General features: G+C 29.5%; 1 protein-coding gene across 1 annotated transcript; it reads right to left on the bottom strand.

The window, feature by feature from the left end:
• Positions 1–507: 507 nt before the first annotated feature.
• On the bottom strand, positions 508–6,159 carry LOC110724788 (salicylate carboxymethyltransferase-like). The gene is made up of 4 exons (XM_021904253.1): positions 5,850–6,159; positions 4,321–4,737; positions 1,816–2,094; positions 508–1,114 (listed from the first exon to the last, which is right to left on the bottom strand). The coding sequence occupies exons 1-4, from the start codon at positions 5,937–5,939 to the stop codon at positions 731–733; spliced, it is 1,170 nt and encodes a 389-aa protein (XP_021759945.1). The 5' UTR covers positions 5,940–6,159; the 3' UTR covers positions 508–730.
• Between the last annotated feature and the right edge of the window lie 15,790 nt (positions 6,160–21,949).

Genomic DNA, 21,949 nt, shown 5'->3' with positions numbered 1-21,949 from the left:
TATTAAAGTTATGATATAGTTTTAATTAAAAGGTGGTGCAATTTAACGATGGAAGGAAGGCCACGTTAATTAAGGGAGATGATGGGTGTTGTGATCTTGGCCTGCATATTGCTGTTTAATGTTCTCCACTACAGTTAGTGGGCTACTAAAATTGAATAATTGATTGCTTCTTTATATCAATTCTTTGCTTTTGTTCAATTAATTACTAGTCACTGATTAATTTCAATTCAGATGTGAAGAAAAGCAATACAGAATAAGTAACAGTACTATTTGTTAGGAATTCAAGAATGGATTGTAAGCATCATCATTTCTAATAAGCCCTGCTTTACCTAATATAAGGTACGGCTTCACATGGTCTGGGTCATGCCTGGACCAACTTTTTTTTTGAAAAATTAGACTTATCATCTTTTTAAGATGTTCACCGTACAAACTGGTGTATATGTCACGTACATAATTATACTTTTTTTTTTTGCTATACTTGATAAATTTAACAATATACTCCATATATCGAAATCTTCAACCAAATTAGAGATTGAATATCATTAAATGGCTAATTTATTAAACATTTCATAGCAACACATTCAATTTAAAAATACTATTACAAGAACAAAAATTAGCAAATCTTAAGCCGCACAAATGAAGTTTAAATTAACTTGCAATCCAAGGAAAGAACTAAAATACTAGCTATGTACGTAAGAGGTAACCTTCTAAGCATGTAAGGTAAAGCTAATTAATTTCTAATTAAGGAAACAACTAAACTAATCATTGTGGAATTACGGTTATTAATAAAGTGATCTTCCAAAATCTTGATATGCCTTTGAAAAAGATCATCCATAATATTTTTCCCAAAGTAATGCTCCAACATAGACTCAACCACAGCTCTATGTATCTTGGCTACTCTTTCACCCTTGGCGAGCGCCGCCTTGCATAAACTATGTTCATCAGACTGGTTGTTGTTGATCAGTTTTACGTCTCCATCCCATTCCACTTCAACAGCTTCGAAACGATGCCCGAAAAATGATGATTCTTCTTCTACTAATTGTTTAACTTCTTCTAGGCATGGTGCATAATATGGCACATTGAAATTATCCACTTTATCCTCTTCAATCAATCCCTACATTAGTTCATCATACGTGCATGTTGTACTTGTTAGTATTTATTTACAATAATATGTAGAACAATTCATAATTATGTACAAAATAACAAAAATTGGTGAGATTTGAAACTTAAGCTAAATAAGACCAGGGTTTGTTCTATTACACTCATTTTGTCCTAAGTTTATTTATTCTATTTTATCTCTAGAAGAAATTGTGTGAACAGTGAACTCTTCTATGAAATTATCTAAAATTGTTGTAATATGTTATGTTTAACCATATGCTTGTAAATAATTTTGTTGAAATAATTTAAAATAATTTGAGCATAATAGGGTCTAATTGAATTAACTTGCATCCACATGTTTATTAATGCATGTGAAGTTTTTAAATCTTCAATAACCATTTAGACTCATTATAGTGAGTTAATCATTTTAATTTTTGGTTTCAACTATTTATTTTTTTATTTTTTTTTGGCAATATAGAAAAAAATGCTAACATTTATAGAATTGTTATGGAGTAAATTAATACTAATTAAATACGAGTATATTAACAATAAATCACTGAACTATAATTAAGTTTTTATGATAGTTAGAGTTCCACTCTCGATTTCAGGTGATCCTGAGATGTATGATTTTGTCGTCCATTCTAAATACTACCAGATATGTTCTATTCATACTTAAATGTCGTACGTAAGTGGTAAGCAAAACCTATAAAAACTAACCTCAGAAACCATGCTGTTAAAGCTCCTGGCAATCAACTCCCAAGGATAGAAATTATTATATTCAGAAGTAGAATCATTGGACCTCCTACCCATAAATGTTAACACCATACGCCCCCCTGAAATCACTTCTTCTGCACGACATTTCAAAAATGAAAGGAAATCTTTTCTAAATTGTAATTTATATGCATTTATCACTTCATTTGGGCTGGTCATTGACATGTATATCTTTCCTTTGTTTAGCATCTTTGCGTTATCTTTGTCATCCAAACCCGCTGGAACCTGCAAATTAAATTAAATCGATTTTCAATAGATGATACATGACTATGCTATATATGAGCTGCATATAAGTATTTAATATTAGTATATGTATATGACTATACAAATACAGTTTTCTATATTAGTTTTTATATTAGTAATTATACACGGTCGATTAATCTGTCACACAAGCAGATATACAGAGTTTTTTTTTTAAAAAAAAAAAATTAATAATAATAATAATAATAATTATTATTATTATCATAGGTTCCCAATTAGATGGAGCATAATCTTAAATAAAGGAGTACATATAATATAAAATATCAATTAAACTTAGTGTCGCGTCATTGTCTTATATATACCCTAAGGGTCTGTTCTCTTACGTTAAAATTCAGTTCAGTTTAGTTCAGTTCACCTCAGCTCAGTTCAGTTCAGCTCCTAATTTCCTTCTCTTATAAAATATTCATTTCAGTTTAGTTCAATTCAGTTCAACTCAGTTCAGCTCAGTTCATTTCAGTTCAGCTAAGTTCAGTCAATGAGAACAGGCCCTAAGGCCCCAACTTGTATTACTATGTAAATTACTTATATTCATCAATAAAAATTAATCTTCAAAAGAGATGGTGCTTATAATTAGTTAACAAATTAAAGAAAATATTAGATGTTATGTACCAAGTTTAAAGGCCTGTTCACATTTATTTAATTTCAGTTTAGTTCAGCTCCAATCAGTTCAGTTCAGTTCAGTTCATCTTTTAATTTAATTTCTCTCTCTTATAAAATAATCATTTCAGCTCAGTTCAGTTCAGTTTAACTCCAATCAGTTCAGTTCAGCTTCAATCAGTTCATTTCAATTCAGTTCAGCTCAATTCAGTAAATGTGAACATGCTTTAAATTTAAATTTCAATTCGTACTCCATAGTCCATACATAGGTTTCTTGGGGTTTATTTTATTATTTAATTTAATTTAATTTTTTATTATTTTGTGGGGGTAAAAACATAGGTATCAAAGATAATAAAGTGACGACTTTGAATGGATACAAATTTTGATAGAAGATACCTTTTAAGATAGGTTTCGAATGGCTATTGATGAATAACTGAATAAGTACATCAATATTTTTAATAATTGTGAATGTTGTGTGTTTGTCGTGGGTGGTCCAACAACAATTGTGAATACAAATTACAAAACATATGTATATCAACAGTTGATAGACGGGCATTAGTATTACGGAGTAATTACTAGTACGATACATGAATAGGGACACTTCCAAATTTGATAGCGAATTGTTGGAGTGGAGAAAAAAGCAAATATACATGTAATTCATAATTCACGTTCCTAACTTTGTAAGATTTGTAAGGATAATGTTGTTGGTGTGGTTATTTTATGCAACGTTTTTTTTTTTAATTTTTCTTTTTTCTTTTTTAATAATCGATGTTTTGGGTTTTTTTCATGGAACAAAAATATATACGATTATATATACTACTATATATATATATATATATATATATATATATATATATATATATATATATATATATATATATATATATATATATATATATATATATATATATATATATATATATATATAGATAGATAGATAGATAGATAGATGACTTATGAGTTTATGATGATGTTGACAGGTAGTCACGATTATTCAAATTTGTTTATTAAGCTATGTATAGTTTTTTCTTTAATTTTAACAAATTTTCATTCCGATACAAAACTATTATACCGTTATTTTCTTTTCAATTACTCCGTATATATCTAAAATTATCTCTAATTCTTTCCTTATATTTTTTTTTTTTTTTAAAAAAAAAAACTCTAATTCTTATTATTTTCATCTAAACTAAATCTTTAGCATTATTATACTTTTCATATGCACAATACTCCATAAGTAACTATTCCTTCCACTTCAAAATAATTAACATGTTTTATTCGACACGTAGTTTAAGAAAATGATAAGGTAGGAAACCATAAAATTAAATTGTTTAATGTAAAGTAAAGTTATTAGATTTAATCTATACTCCGTACGAAATATTGTAATATTTAAAAGGTGACATAAACTTATTAATGAGCTATGGTAAATATGATAAATATAGTTCAATAATGGAGATCAATCTCTTACATTTATGATAACGTACGTGTCAATTAATTTTAAAATAGACAAAAGAGAATAAGATATCAATTAATTATTTCGAAACGAAGTATTTTATAAATGATAGTGTGTCAAATATTAACTAGAAACAGTCTAACCTGAGAGAGCCAATGCAAGCTAGAAGAAGAGTGGACAAAGTGCAAAGTCTTGTTTGGAAGCAACCTTCCATAAAAACTTCCAGGAAGACCAGCTACAAAACATGAACACGGCTCGAATTCACCGCCTTTTTCTTCTTTCAACTTGTTTTGAAAATTATTGAGTGATCCAAACACCCCATTGAAGTCATTTCCTGGTAAGTCATTCAAAAACACCATAAACTTGGGTGATGATGAATGTCCCTCCATCTTCCGGGATCTTGCATTAACCATGTTGATTATCTCCGACACCGCCCCTAGGGCCGTTGGGCCTGATGAACAACCGAGGTCGGCGATGACCATGGTCTCTGGTAATTCATTGCTTAAGTAGCCTTGTATGGCTTCTTCAACAAATGATTTTGTTAGGGATAATATCTTGTTCTGAAAGTAAAAATAAAAAAATTAGTTAATTAAAGACTTTTCTACAAACCCAATAAAAAAATAACCTTTTCAACGAATGGGAGACATGAAGCTGATCTATCGTACACATATTTTCATTCCTAACCACTAGGTCAAGAGGTGACCTTATTGGCTCCTTTTTACTTGTTATTTACATGATTACATCGTTATATTTTTAACAATTACTATATTATTCATTTTGACACCTATATTTATCAAGAAAACAAATTTTAAATATTACTCCGTTATAAAAAAGACAGTTTTCAAATGGCTGTAATAAAATTGTGACCATTGTAACTGAGTGAATCACAACCCTCTGATTAATAAAATTCATCATATCCATCCATTTAGTTGACTTTAAAATACGATTATCAACAAAAACAAAAACAAAAAAAAATCAACTTTTTTAATACTAGAAATTTTGGTGAAAGAAGGATGAAATTTCTAATTTATCTTACTTGATGTTTTCACTTTTTTCATCTTTAATATCAATTTATTGGTTTCTTGAAAATTATAGACAAATTTCACATTTTTTTTAAATAGTATCATCTTCTTCTTTTTTTCCTCCCTTTTTCTGGTTTTCTTTAATGGAGGATGATTCATTTTTTGATAAATTTAATGCAAAATTAATTATGGGCCTTGTAAAGTTGTAATATATAATGCGGTAATTAGGTTTATATTGTTTATAAACTATAATCAAATGTTGATTTTTAATTGAGATGGGAGAATCATTTGAGCTAAGAAATTTCAAGAATATGCATCAATGGCAGGGTTCATAAATTTTGCTTTGGAAACTGTACAACAATTTTTTTCTTCGTAATCAAGAAAAAAAAATAAAAATTAAAGTCAATTGAATGAATAGACAAGATTGAACATTAAAACTAATTACAATAGCTACTCGTACAATTTTATTGTAGCTATTGAATAGTAAAAAAAAAATTGCAAATATATTCATAGAGATAAAACAAATTGCAATTAAGAAATGACTTTTTTTTTTTTTTGAGGAAAGAAAATGAATTTTATTTGACATATATATAGGGTATTACTCATATATGAATGGTAAAACAGTTAAAATGGTGCGTGTATATAATTACCTGAACAGTACAATTCTTTGCATAACTTTCTTCTCCTTGGCCTTTGTTCATGTGGAAAATTTGAAGCATGTCCATTGTTGTCAACTCCATAAAAATAAATTAAAATTGTATAATGTGTTACAACTAGAAGAAGAAATTAAATCAAGATATTTAATGTTAGTTGTTCTCCCTAATAAAATTATGTGGAGTAGAATGATCCTTCAAAAAAAAAAAAACACTAGTAGAACGAAGGAAGATGCTCAAATACAGTTCTTCCTTGTTGAATGGACTGAGGTTGAGGGAGTGACATTTTATAGGCAATGTCTACACCTAGTCAATTTCAAGTCAATTATAGTAGCCACAATATTGCCTCCAAAAGAATGAATAAAGAGTTGATCCAATTAATGCCCCTTTAAAAATAAAATAAAATAAATAAATAACTCTAACTAAAGCAATGTTTAGTTTTCACTATTTAAGCATCTGTACTTATTTGCGGTTCATATAAGAACAAAATAAGTTATAAGAAAAAATAAGTTCAAATCATACTTTATTACAGAGTATATTTTATTTCATTATACTGAGGGACATATATATTTAAAATATACACATTGATGTGTATAAATCTAATTAATAATAAGACCTTATTTTGCAGAACTAAAGACAGAGTATATTATTATTTGTGATTTTTTTTTTTGACGGGGATTATTGTTTATTGTAAGATTATGTCTTTAGTTCTGCAATAAAAATTATGAAAATTACATATATATATTTAAAAAAATACACGTTGATGTGTATAAATCTATATATGAATAGGATGGTTCTACCGTAGTTGTCGACTACGGACGACTACGGACGACTATGAATCTGAACCGTTGATATTTTTTATTACTTAATCTTAGCCTTCAAATATTTTTTTTTTAAAATTTAAAAAATCTAAATTACACGTCATTTAAGTCATGAGAAGTCAGCGACTAGTCAGCGCCTAATCAGCAAAGGGTTGTTTGGTTCATTACTTTTAGAGGGTAAATTTTTTTTCCCCAAGTTATAATATTATAATCTGTAAATAATCATTCAAAGTTATAAAATTTAAGAATATCGTCCAAAATAAATGATACAAAATTCATTTGTATAACTTCATCCGTATTTTGATAGCTTCATTTATTTTCAATGGCGCACCTAATTTTTTTTTATCTATTTTAATGAACTCCATCTTCAACCTCCAATCATCATTTTTTATTCAAAAATTATCAAATTAGGTATGGAATCAATAAGATTAATGTTTAATCATCACATTTATGCTTTAACTTTTGTATTTCAAAGTTTGTATCAATTTAACTATCTGTATAAAAAATTCGAAAGAAAAATTACGAATTATATCTTTCGGGATTAATTGTTAGAATTGGAATGAATTTTTATTTAATTTAGATCGGTTATATGAATTCATGAATAATCATCCGCCATTGTTTTGAATGTTGAAACTTGGGTATGTGATTTTATGTTGAAAATGAATTAAAATAAACAAAATAACTAAAAACTTATTTGCATTATTGTTTCTTGATTGACGTTAATTTGGAGAGGACTTTTTTTTTTTTTTTTTTTTTTTTTTTGTGTGTGTATATAGATAATGGAGAATATTTAATATCCATGTGATGTGGTTCAGTGGTTGTCAATATTGTTAAGATATATTTTACAATATTTAATATCTATGTGATGTGGTTAAGTAAATGTCAATATTGTTAAGATATATTTGTAAAATATACTTCGTATTAGTTTAGTAATCTGTATATCTAGCTCCTAGTTTGTAGCCTAGGGAAGGAAGTAGGGATAATTTGTTTCCTAGTTAGTAGGCTAGATTAATGCCTTAATTATTTTATATATATATTATATAAATAACCAATGAGTAAAGGAAATTATTAGTAGGCTAAATTTTTTTTTGATAGCTTCCTACTTTCCCTTTTTTTTTTTTTTTGAAAGATCCTTAATTATCTCAAGTAAGAAAAAACTTCATTTGGCCAAAAGAAATAAAAATACAATTATTTACCAAAACAAAAAACAAAAAAAAAATAAAATTGTAACGTGTGCTAGTTTCCTAAAAAAACATGGTGATATTTGTTTTGTTTTACTAATTCTATACTTAATTAATTATCTTCGCCAAAAGTAATGTGTTAAAATATTACAAAATTCTAAATTTAAGCTATATTTTTTTTCCTGTAAAAAATTTTTTTTTAAAAAAAACTATATTTTTTTTTTTGCTAATTTTTTGTATTTAACATTTAAAAGATACAAAAATGTTAAATAATAATTTTGTGTCAAAAGAAAAATGTCAAATAATAATTTCATAAAAATTACTCTCTTTCTCTTTATTGGAGTTCTCTTTCTCTTTATTATGTGAGTAATCTATATCTATCTATACTCTATACTTTAGTATTTAAAAACACAAACCACAAATCTATTCTAAGCCACATGTCACCTCTCTTAATCCTTTCTTTTTAAATTTTCATTTTAATATAAAAACAAAATGTATAAATAATGTTTGAGTCTCTAAAACTTACAAATTTAAATAAGAAAATTAAGTGTGTCATATTCAATATGATAAATTAAAGTTAAACTAATTTGTGTTCATTACATTAACAATAAAATAGGCTTTTCATCTCCTAAACTTAAATATAACTTAAACTAATGTGTCATTTCATGCCCTACAATATCTGTGTATATATATCTAACAAAATTCCACAACAACACTAACACTTTTCAAGAAAAATAACCTAAGTAATAACCCGTGCATCGAACGGGTCAAAAGGCTAGTTAATGTTAGAAAGATGACTCTTATAAAGAAACGGAGGGAGTAGTATAAGTGAAATATCAAGTGGTGATTTACATATTTGTTGTCCATTCAGAAATATACGATAATTATTAGTTGGGATAATTAATTTATTTATGTGCATGTATATATTTTGGAATTTGTTAATCGTTCATTACTTCTTTTTAAATCATCAAAAGTGTTAAAAAGTGATATCGTATTTTTAAATTCTTGTTAATAGCGTGGTCTCGGATCATGAGTGGGTATCCCTACCTTGTTAGGGTAAAGATGAATGAGAGGATTGATCTTAATAAATTGCATTTTTATCATTTTTACCAACAATGTCACCCTTGTTGATTAAATGAATGTTGGATTCAAAGTTTAAATAATAATCCCAACTAATATTTACCAACAATGACACCCTAATTTGATTGTAATTATAATCGCATATGTACTATATTAATTGAAACTCTGTAATATTTAATTGGGTCTGCCTAGCTAATTTGATTGTAACCTTCATATATTCTTGATCAACACTACATAATACTTAATGAGATTGTCTAACTTGATCGTAATAACCTTTAAAAATTCTTTGTTGAGAGATTTTGAGACTATATAATATTTAATTGAGATTGCCTAATTTGATTGTAATAACCTTCAAATATTGATTATTAGGACTTTGTAATACTTAATTGGAACCACCTAATTTGATTGTAATAACCTTCAAATATTCTTGATTGAGACTACAAAACACTTGTTGGGACTGCCTCATAAAGCATACATAAATTTCGCTTTTATATATGCCTTAGCTTTTTTAGTTTTGGGCGTACCTAAATTTTGAATTTTATTAGTCAATCAGAAAGATTGATAAAAATAAGACTTGATTAAAAATAGAACACGGTGGATAAATTATTTCCTATTTTGGGTATACCTAAGTTATATTTAGGCATACCTAACACAAAGTAGTTCAATTTTTTTTAAAAGAAAATACAAAAGTATTAGGTTTTTTCGGATAAACATATCCATTTTCATTACTCTTGACTATCTGTCACTATATCTAACCAAGGTTTCATTAGCTATTTATCTTAATCACATTCCTTATTAAACTAGAAAAACCGTATTTAAATGCTAAGAAGAGTTGGTTAGCTTGGCCAATACATTGCCTATCACATAACAATCTTTGTTTAGCAACCATCTTAATTATCTTGATTTAGGAATTGAATTTGCTAAAATATATACTCAAATGTACATAGTGCGTAACAAAAAACACAACTAGGCGGTCCAAAACGTCTACTAGTTAGTCCCAATATAAAAGACTATAGATTAGTTTGCCTATAATCGAAGAATAATTTTCAAAATTCATACACACGATGAGAATCCTAACAATTTCTATTAGTCTTATTGTTTGCAACGGATTAATCATGCGTAGAATAAAACACACAACCCATAGCATACATAAATTTTGATTTTAGATATCCCTTATTTAATTTTGGACGTACCCAAAATTTAAATTAACAGTAAAGACATTATACAGTTTTCATGCATAAACCTTTTTTTGGTTTGGAGTGTCAAATAATATGATTGGACATTCTCATTGTGTTAGGGTATGATGATATAATATATATATATATATATATATATATATATATATATATATATATATATATATATATATATATATATATATATATATATATATATATATATATAAACAAATCAATTCATTAATAAAATGTCATCCGGCATCTACAATTGAAATCTAAAGGCCTATTCACATTTACTTAATTTCAATTCAGCTCCAATCAGTTCAGTTCAGTTCAGCTCCTAATTTCCTTCTCTCATAAAATATTCATTTCAGCTCAGTTCAGTTCAGTTCAGCTCCAATCAGTTCAGTTCAGTTCAGTCCAGCTCCAATAAGTTCAGTTCAGTTCAGTTCAGTCTAGCTCCAATCAGTTCAGTTCAGCTCAGTTCAGTAAATGTGAACAGGCCCTAAATTAACAAATACATAAAATTGAATCAAATTACGGTTTCCTTCATCAAACCTACGATCATTTAAAAGATTTTGCACTATGGTACATCTCTTGCACACACCGCTGGAATATACAACCTTTTTAGAGAGATGGTTTATATAGTTTTAAACACTATGGGTAACTTTTGATAGCTTATGGCTAACTTTTGATAATTTTCATATGTTCCATTTTAACTTACCAATTCTGCTTATGGGTAACTTTTCATTTTCATATGTTCATTTTTATATCTTACCAATTTTGCTTAATTCCTTTTGTAATAAAGAAATAAAATATCCACTTTTTAATCCAATTTCGCTTAATTCCTTAATTGGAACTGCCTAATAATTTGATTGTAATAACTTTTAAATATTTTTTATTGGGATTCTACAATACTTAACTGGGTCTACCTAATTTGATTGTAATAACTTTTAAATATTTTTTATTGGGTTTCTACAATACTTAATTAGGTCTATCTAATTTGATTGTATAATCTTCAAATTAAGACTTTGTAATACTTAATTGAGACTGCCTAATTTGGTTATGATAAATTTCAAATATTCTTGATTGAGACTACCTAACACTTATTGGGACTACCTAATTTAGTAATTTGATTGTAACAACCATCACATATAAACTATATTGGGACTCTAAAATACTTAACTGGGACTGCCTAATTTGATTGTATAAACATTCAAATATCTTCATGGAGACTAAATAATACTTATTCGAACAACCTAATTTGAATATTATGCATTAAAAGCATACCTTTTTTTTTGTTTGATTTTTATTTTATTTTATTTGGGGCTACACTGTGATCGTTTGGGACATCCTAATTCCTAATTACATTATTGTAATTATGCATATATTTAACATGATTATCTAAAATAAATTTGGTGAAATATTCATAGATACATTAATTTAGGTAAAAACTTAAATATATAATTTTATTGAACAAAAGATTGAATATAAAGATTGAATTTAGGTACATACTCTCGGATACTTTGACTGCACTAATACTATAAAGATTGAATATACCACAAGATTTGCCTTTCCTTCTTTATGGATATTATTTTAATTTTACATGATAACATTAGTTTATAATATTATACATGATAACATTAGTTTATAATATTGTGAATTGTAATGTTGCCTTTCCTTTCCTTTTCATTGCATAACGTTTATATTAGTATGACAATTTACATTGAAATGAACATAAATAGATCACATGTATGATGTATCTGATAACTTTTAGTCTTCTCATGCTAAAGTTTTTCATATAAATCCATATTCAACTTTGATAAAATAAATAATAAATAGAAAGTTGATCATAGTATATCGATAAATAAATAATATAAAATGTAGTAAACTTTTTATGTTTGGATAAAAAAAAATAAGAATGTTATTAATTGAAAGTTGAAACAACTATACTTAGGAAAAGATATATTTTTTTGAAGTAAATCAATTAAATTTAGGAAAAGATAAGTTATTTAACTGTTTTATTTATATATATATTTCCTCCCTCATTTCCGTTCAGTTTAGTTCAGCTCCAATCAGTTCAGTTCAGCTTCAATCAGTTCAGTTCAGCTTCAATCAGTTCAGTAATGTGAACAAGCCCTAATTCTATTACTTAAATTCTTTCATTAAACAATATACATTATTATTATCTTAACAAGAAAGATTATTTTTATTACTAGGAAAGAATATTCTTATAAACTTATAAACTTATAACTATCCATACTACATCATAATTATATATATATACAAAAAAAAAAAAAAAAGGTATGTCAATACTTGTACCTGTACGGCATCACCAATGTATAATAACTAAGAATTGCTAATGAAAACTATTTATTGTTGATAAAAATATTAAATAAAATTTATTTAATATACTTTGTAGGATGATATTTTATCTATGGAAAAGATTCATCCCTCATATTAAGATTTTATCTTTATTTATTTACATAATTGAAACAATTAAAATATAGGGAAAGATTTTATCTATGGAAAAGATTCCTCCCTCATATCCCCAAATCACGCCTACTCCTTTCAGAAAAAAAAAATAAAAAAAATAAAAATCCTACACAAATAACGCCAGTTTATACAAAAAAAAATATACTTCATAGCTAAAATTATGGAAACACATCTTTCAGATTATATATCTTGATTTATGTTTTTTTTTTTTTTAAATATCTTGTTTTATTTTTTATTTTTATTTGTCTTCAACCTAAAATCATGTCATAGCTTGAACGTTCAACCATGGCGGATAATATTCATGATTTCATACGAGTAATCAAAGTTAAACACAAAGTAATACGATTAATCCAGAAATTAATTCTTAAATCATCAAATAAATAATATAAAATCAGAAAATTAATTCTTAACATTCAACAATGTTGTATTAATCTTGAAATCATATGATTAATCAAATGTTAACACAATCATATTATAATAAGCGATTTTTTAAACAATGATACAAATAAATAAATTGATTATAATTTAAGAAATTAAACTAAATATAAGAATTTAATTAATTTGAACCAGAAGAATGAATGTGGTAGGTTGAACATGAAGATTTTAGATGATATAGGTTGAAGATGAATATTTATAATTTGAAAGATATTATTATTCAATTTTATAAAAGAAACCAACAAAAAAAAAAAAAAAAAGCGTTTGAACAAATTAATTTAACCAAACAAGACTTAATAATTTGATGACTAGACTTGATGACTGTTTTTTTTAGGTGTCGAATTGGACGCCTAGGATTAGTTAATTAACAAATTAACGGTTGAGATTTAATATCTTATTGTAGTCGACCATAGTCATCCGTAGTCAACGACTACGCTAGAATTTTTATACTACCTCCGTTACATGTTATGTGCAACGATTTGACATAAAGTAGAGAGGAAAAATATCTAATCGTTGCACATAACCTGTAACGGAGGTACTATATGAATATATCTAATTAATAATAAGACCTCAATTGATTTTTTTTTCCTTATTGATTATCGTACATGTACGGTGAAAATTTACTCAAATCGGACATTTAGATCAAATAGAAAAAATCATTTCAGATTCAAATTAGATAAACAAAAGTAAGGTTAACCACTAAACTTAACATAGGCTAATTCATTAATAAAGATATTAAAAAATATAAATAAAAAACATATATATGGTCAATAGTACATCACGAGTGTGATAATGAAATATGTAAGTATAATGAAAACAACATCAACTAGAAAAATAATAGAGACTACATAGCACTTATATACAAATCATGCTCTCGCGTGTATATGTAAACAAATTTTTTTTGTATGGTGATTATTCCCTGATAGGGTAGGTATATGGAACAATCGTATTCATCCTCTCTTGGGTCTCCTAGATAGTCCAACGTTAATGGACCACGCCACTATAAATTAGAGGGTACGACTAGAGCATGATGGAACCAAAATTTCTTTTTTGGTCATTTTCTTAAAAAAATTTAGTTAAGTTATAATCATTACTGTCATTTCTGCCTCACCCATCGATAAACACCGAACTAATCATAAGTTCATACCCAATTGGTCAATTTTTGCTGCCCAAAAAATTAAATATAAAACAAAACAAACAGTATTGCAATTAATAATTCATTACTATATACTTCATTGTTCATTCATGATGAATTGGGATCCTGATGAATTGATGATAGCTTTAATAAATATTCTAACAAAGCAAAACGAACCTCAAATCCTAGATGTAAAATTTTGGCCTTGAATTGGGGATGAAATTGGTTTTTTCAGAATTCTTGGATGGAGTTATACCAATATTTGTTTATTGTTGTGCATTTCGATCTAATTTCTCTGATTCATATCATTATGTATACAGAATTACGAAGTATAAGTTAACCAAAGGAAACAAATTAAATAACTCTTTCTCTACCAAAAAAAATGTATCTTTGTCAATTAATAAAGAATATACATATTATTAATTAGTAATAATAATAGTATTAATAATAATGATGAAAGTAGTAAACATAAGGGGAAAAAAAGAAGAAACAAATCATCCAGTTTTACGTACAACTTATTGATCAATGACCAAACTGCCACCTGATTTACAACTTTTGTTGATCAGGCTGATCAACTAGGCGCCCCCTTTGTTTGTTCAATAGTACTTCTATTAGGGACATATTATATGAAGAAAGTGGCAAATTAAAATATTTGTTATCCTATCTATTTTTATTAATGTCATATACATATAATATAATAATAACGCACATAAAATCTTAATTAAATACATGACAAATTGCACTAATGTATTATTCCTTGATTAAATTACCAATACAAAGCTAATAATTGTGAAAAATTGCGCACTTTAAATTTTCAACTTTTGTCTTTTTGATTAAGCTTAAATTTTGTACGCATCACGCATGGTCCCCATTAATTCAACTTCTAAAATATGTATTCGTATTGAAAAGGAATAATAATAAGCAAAACTAGACAACATAGTACGAAATACAAGCTTAATAATGGAGGCATTTTTCAATTTGATTTTGTAGTTTTACTTTTCAAATGTTTTATGATGGTGACTTGACTGACATGCATACATGATACATACGGAGTATGAAATAAGATCCGACGTTGTTAAAAGCGTTGTAAACAATTATTGTAATTGTAATGTTAAATTACTTGTATAACGTTGTAAAACTGTAAAAGGCAGCATTGATGCAAATAGCTTGATATATATCATCGTACAAGTGTACAACACATTAAAAACACGGGCCGACAATATTTGGACAGTTTATTTTCATGATTCATTAGAATTTATTCTAGGAATTGAAACAAGAAAATTATCACATGGAGGAAAATTAAGTTTGTTCGTTGAGATTGATTACATACGTATAAATTCTCAGATTAGATAAGACGATATGGTAAGTGTTGTCAATTAATTGAGCAAATAGACATGTAGGATTCATTAAGGCATCCACAATAGTGTTGGAGGTTTAGGGAATAAGTTTATTTCTTTGTAATCGAATTTTGGCCGAATTAAGGACCTATTCTCTTTCAGCTTAATTTCAATTCAATTCAGTTTCTTATTTCCTTCTCTTGTAAGCAATTCAATTCAGCTCAATTCATTTCAATTCAGTTCAGTAGATAGGATTTGATAAGAAAATATAGTTGATAGGATTTAAACTCGTAAACTTAAAGTCATAAAGTGGATTCCCCAACACCAACTCCACCTAGCTTTAATTTGCTTGGTGTGTCACATGTACTTGTTGATGATGAAGAAATGCATATGCTGTATGCAACAGAGCATCAAAATGTATAATTGTTTGTTTTTTTTATACTCGTTTTTTATTTTTTATTTTTTTTTGTTGTTTTTATCTACTACCTCCATTTTTTTTTAAGTTGCAACTTTGGGGTATTATTTGAGAGATATAAGATATTCCAAATTTGAAACTAAAAAAATTCGGAGGTAGTATTTTTATTTTACATAGTTATGCATAATATAGCATCAATACCTCTTAGATATATTTTAACATTTTTAGTCTGTTGGAACCACACAAATTACACAAGCATCGCAACGAATTTAATAGAATTCTATATGTTGGATGATACAAGTTTTTTCCTATCAATGGGACTAGGGTCTGTTCACATTTACTGAACTGAGCTGAATTGAACTAATTGGAGCTAAATTGAACTAAACTGATTAGAGCTGAATTTAGCTGAAATGAATATTTTATGGGAGAGGGAAATTAGGAGCTGAATTGAACTGATCGAACTGAACTGATTGGAGCTGAACTGACTAAAATTAAGCTAAAATGAACAGGCCCTTAATCCAAGTACGTAACTGGAGTAACATCATCAAATACAAAGTAGCTAGGAACATGGGGAGTTGAATTAAATGATAATATGACATGTTTACCATGGTCCCAAATACCCTCCGGGAGTCCAATTGGGTGAGTGGAACCATCCAATTTGCCTTTAAACGACCAATTTACCGGTTTACAACTTGCATCGGTTTCATTAACTCAAGCCTATACCACGAAAATTTATGACATCAAATAATGATCATATATGGTTCCAAACAACATTATATGATCCCGAGATGTATTTCCAAGAATTTCAAGACTTTTAGACACCGGGCCCTGAAGACTCCAAATTTCACAAAAAGCGTGGATATTCGACTTCAATTTTTGAATTTTTTGAATTTTTCCGCCCGGAAATAAATTTGCCGAAATATTTACCATGGTCCATAATACCCTCCCGGAGTCCCATTGGGTAGGTGAAACCATCCAATTTGCCTTTAAACGACTAATTTACCGATTTACAACTTGCACCGATTTCATTGATTCAAGCCTACCACGAAAATTTATGACAACGTATAATGATCATATATTGTTCCAAACGACATTATATGACCCCGAGATTTATCCCCTAAAATTTAAAGGCTTTTCGACAACGGATCCCGAAATCTCCAAAATTTCTCAAAAATAATGGATATTAGCCTTCAATTTTGGAAATATTTAACTTTTTTTCGCCCGGAAATAAAAAGTGACAAAATATTTACCATGGTCCCTAATACCCTCCAAGAGTCCCATTGGGTGGGTGTAACCATCCAATTTGCCTTTAAACGACAAATTTATCGATTTATAACTTGCATCGGTTTCATTAACCCAAGCCTACCACGAACATTTATGACAACATATAATAATCTAATATGATTCCAAACGACATTATATGACCCCGAGATGTATCCCCTAAAATCTCAAGGATTTTCGATATCGGGCCTCGAAACCTCCAAAATTTATCAAAAAGTGTGGATATTAGCCTTAAATTTTGGAATTTTATTTTTGACTTTTTTTCGCCGGTAAATAAAAATTTCCAAAATGGTTACCATGGTCCCTAATACCCCTGGGAGTCCAATTGGGTGGGTGAAACCATCCAATTTGCGTTTTAACGACCAATTTACCGATTAACAACTTGCACCGATTTCATTAAGTCAAGCCTACCACGTAAATTTATGACAACATATAATATTCCAAACGGCGTTATATGACTCCGAGATTTATCCCCTAAAATTTAAAGGCTTTTCGACAAAGGACCCCGAAATCTCCAAAATTTCTCAAAAGCATGGATATTAGCCTGTAATTTTGGAAATATTTTACTTTTTTTCGCCCGAAATAAAAAGACAAACTATTTACCGTGGTCCTTAATAACCTCCCGGAGTCCATTGGGTGGGTGGAACCATCCAATTTGCCTTTAAACGACAAATTTACCGATTTACAACCTGCATCGGTTTCATTAACTCAAGGCTACGTACCACGAACATATATGACAACATAAAATAATCTAATAAGATTCCAAACGACATTATATGACCTCGAGATGTATCCCCTAAAACCTCCAAAATTTCTCAAAAACGTGGATATTAGCCTTCAATTTTTGAATTTTTTGACTTTTTTCGCCCGTAAATAAAAATTGCCGAAATATTTACCATGTTCCCTAATTCCCTTCGGGTGTCCAATTGTGTAAGTGGAACCATCTAATTTTCCTTTAAACGGCCTATTTACCGGTTCACAACTTGCACCGATTTCATTAACTCAAGTTAACTACGAACATTTATGACAACATATAATGATCATATATGGTTTCAAACGGCATTATATGACCCCGAGATATAATCCTAAAATTTCAACCCTTTTCGACACCGGATCTCGAAATCTCCAAAATTTCTCAACAAACATGGATCTTAGACTTTAATTTTGGAATTTTTTGACTTTTTTCGCCCGGAAATAAAAATTTCCGAAATGTTTACCATGTTCCCTAATATCCTTCGGGAGGCCAATTTAATGGGTAGAACCATCCAATTTGCCTTTAAACGGCCAATTTACAGGTTTACAACGTGTATCAATTTCATTAATTCAAGCCTACCACGAGCATTTATGACATAATATCATGATCATATACGGTTTCAAATGGCATTATATGACCCTGAGATGTATTCCGTATTTTTGACACCGGGCCCCGAAACCTCCAAAATTACTCAAAAATCGTGGATTTGCCTTCAATTTTGGAATTTTTAGACTTATTTTTGCCCGGAAATAAAAAATTTCCCAAATGTTTACCATGGTCCCTAATACCCTCCAGGCGTCCAATTGGATGGGTGGAACTATCCAATTTGCCTTTAAAGGACAAATTTACCGGTTAACAACTTGCACTTATTTCATTAACTCAACCCTACCACTAACATCTATGACAACATATAATAATTATATATGGTTTCAAACGGCATTATTATATATGAACCCCAGATGTATTTCCTTAATTCTCAATACTTTGCGACATCGTGCCCTGAAACCTCCAAAATTTCTCAAAAAACGTGGACATTAGCCTTTAATTTTTGAATTTTTTGACTTTTTTACGCCATAAAATAAAAATTGCCGAAATGTTTACCATGGTCCCTAATACCCTCCGGTAGTCCAATTGGGTGGGTAGAACCATCCAATTTGCTTTTGTTTACCGGTTTATAACTTGCACCGATTTCATTAACTCAAGCCTGCCACGAACATTTATGACAACAAATAATGATAATATATGGTTCCAAACCGCATTAAATGACCCCGGTATGTATCCCCTAGAATTTCAAGACTTTTCGACACCGGGCCCTGAATCCTCCAAAATTTCTCAAAAAGTGTGGATATTAGCCTTCAATTTTGAAAATTTTGACTTTATTATCGCCCGGAAATAAAAATTGTTGAAATATTTACCATGGTCCCAAATAACGCCTGGGAGTCCCATTGGATAGGTGGAACCATCCAATTTGCCTTTACACGACCAATTTACCGATTTACAACTTGCACCGATTTCATTAACTCAAGCCTACCACAACATCTATGACAACAAAATTATGATCATATATTGTTCCAAACAGCATTATATAACCTGAGTTGTATCCCCTAAAGTTTCAAGACTTTTCAACACCGGGCCTCGAAACCTCCAAAATTTCTCAAAAATCGTGAATATTAGTCTTTAATTTTGGAATTTTTTGACTTTTTTTCTCCCGGAAATAAAAATTGCCTAAATGTTTACCATGGTCCCTAATATCCTTCGGGGGTCCAATTGGGTTGGTGGAACCTTCCAATTCGCCTTTAAACGGCCAATTTAATTACCGGTTTACAACTTGCTCGAATTTCATTAACTCAAGTTTACTACGAACATTTATTACAATATATAATGATCATATATGGTTCCAAACGGCATTATATGACCCCGAGATGCATCCTCTAAAATATTAATATATAGTTTTCTACACCTGGCCCCGAAACCTGCAAAATTTCTCAAAAAGCGTGGATATTAGTTTTCAATTTTGAAATTTTTTGTTTTTTTTTTCGACCGAAAATAAAAATTGCTGAAATGTTTACCATTGTCCTAATACCCTCCGAGATTCCAAATGGGTGGGTGGAACCATTCAATTTTCCTTTAAACGACCAATTTAATGGTTTACAATTTGCATCAATTTCATTAATTCAAGTCTACCACGGACATTTATGACAACAAATAATGATCATATATGGTTCCAAACGACATTATATGATCCCGAGTTGTATCCCAAATAATTTCAAAACTTTTTCGACACCGGTCCCCGAAACATCCAAAATTTCTCAAAAAGCGTGGATATTAGCCTTCAATTTTGGAATTTTTTTGACTTTTTTTTCGCCCGGAAATAAAAATTGCCGGAATGTTTCCCATGGTCCCTAATATCCTCCGGAAGTCCAATTGGGTGTGTGGAACCATTCAATTTGATTTTAAACGGCCAATTTACCGGTTTATAACTTGCATCGATTTACCGGTTTACAACGGCCAATTTAATTAACTTGCACCGAACCCGACTAGAACCGAAATTGACCCAAACCCGTTTTAATTCGTCAAAACCCGAATTTAACCTGAATTTTTACTAACCTGACCTGAATTCAACCCGACTCGTTCCTAACCCAATCCGAATTTAACCCACTCTGTTACAAACTCCATCCGAAATAAACCTGACTTGTTATTGACCTGACCCAAATTCAACCCAACTTGTTATTGACCCGACCTGAATTTTCCATACCTATTACTAACCCGACCCAAAATATTCAACCCGATCTGTTACTAATCCGACTCGAAATCAACATGACTTGTTATTGTCCCGACCTAAATTCAACCCAAATTGTTCTTGACCCGATTTCAAATCACCTTAAATGCAATTTAGACCACCTTATTATTGTTGATCAATGCATTTTGTCTAGGGAGATCAAGTCGGTCCAGGCCAGCAATAGAAAGGAGCATCATCCTCAAATTTAAGAGTTAAATATAGTATATATTTGTTGTATGGTCAAAGGAGATAATTATTTTCATAAATAATAAACTATAGTTCCCTAGTATATTGCCATATATATTATAGTCAAAGGAAATAATTAGCTTGATAAAAATGATAATTATCTATTTATAGTTAGTTGAACCCGAATATGACCTGACTTGGAAATGATCCGACCTAATTGTAACCTGCAAATTATTGACTTGAACATAATCCGACTTGACTCCAAGAATGACCCGACTTGGAAATGACCCAACCTGATTATAACCCGGTATTGACTTGAACCGAACCTAACTCAAACCCGAGAATTACCCTAACCCGTTTTAACCCGTGAAAACCTGAATTAAACCCGACCTATTGTTCACCCGACCCGAATGTAACCCGACCTAAACCCGACCCAAACCCGATAAGAAGTATGACCCGATGTGACCCGACTCAAGCATGGCCCAACCCAAACCTGACCCGCATAGGTTATGGAATTAATCTAAATTGACTCGACCCGAGTTGATGGACTCACTCTTACCCGACCCAAACCTGACCCGTTTACCCGAATTGACAGCTCTATCTGTTCTGTTCACCTTACTTTCACTTATTTAGGTGTAATAAGTTCAGATAAGTTAATATAAGTTCAGATAAGTTAAGTTTAGAAAAAATAAGTTCAGATAAGTTAAGTCTTGATTAGGGTTACCCAAATTCAAATTACAACTAAAATCAGTTTGAATAAGTTCGGATAAGTTAAGTCAATTTCAGATAAGTTAGGGCCTGTTCACATTTATTGAACTGAGTTGAACTGAACTGAAGTGAATTGATTGGAGCTGAGCTTAACTGATCTGAACTGAACTCAACTGAGCTGAAATGAATATTTTATGAGAGAGGGAAATTGAGAGCTGAACTGAACTGAATTGGTTGGAGTTGAACTGAACTGAAATGATTAGAGCTGAACTGAACTGAACTGAACTGAAATTAAGTAAATATGAACAGAC

This window comes from Chenopodium quinoa, unplaced genomic scaffold, assembly GCF_001683475.1.
Source record: "Chenopodium quinoa cultivar QQ74 unplaced genomic scaffold, ASM168347v1, whole genome shotgun sequence".
Taxonomy (NCBI): Eukaryota; Viridiplantae; Streptophyta; class Magnoliopsida; order Caryophyllales; family Amaranthaceae; genus Chenopodium; species Chenopodium quinoa.
Note: the sequence above shows the minus strand (reverse complement) of the source record. Positions and strands in the feature narration are given on the sequence as shown.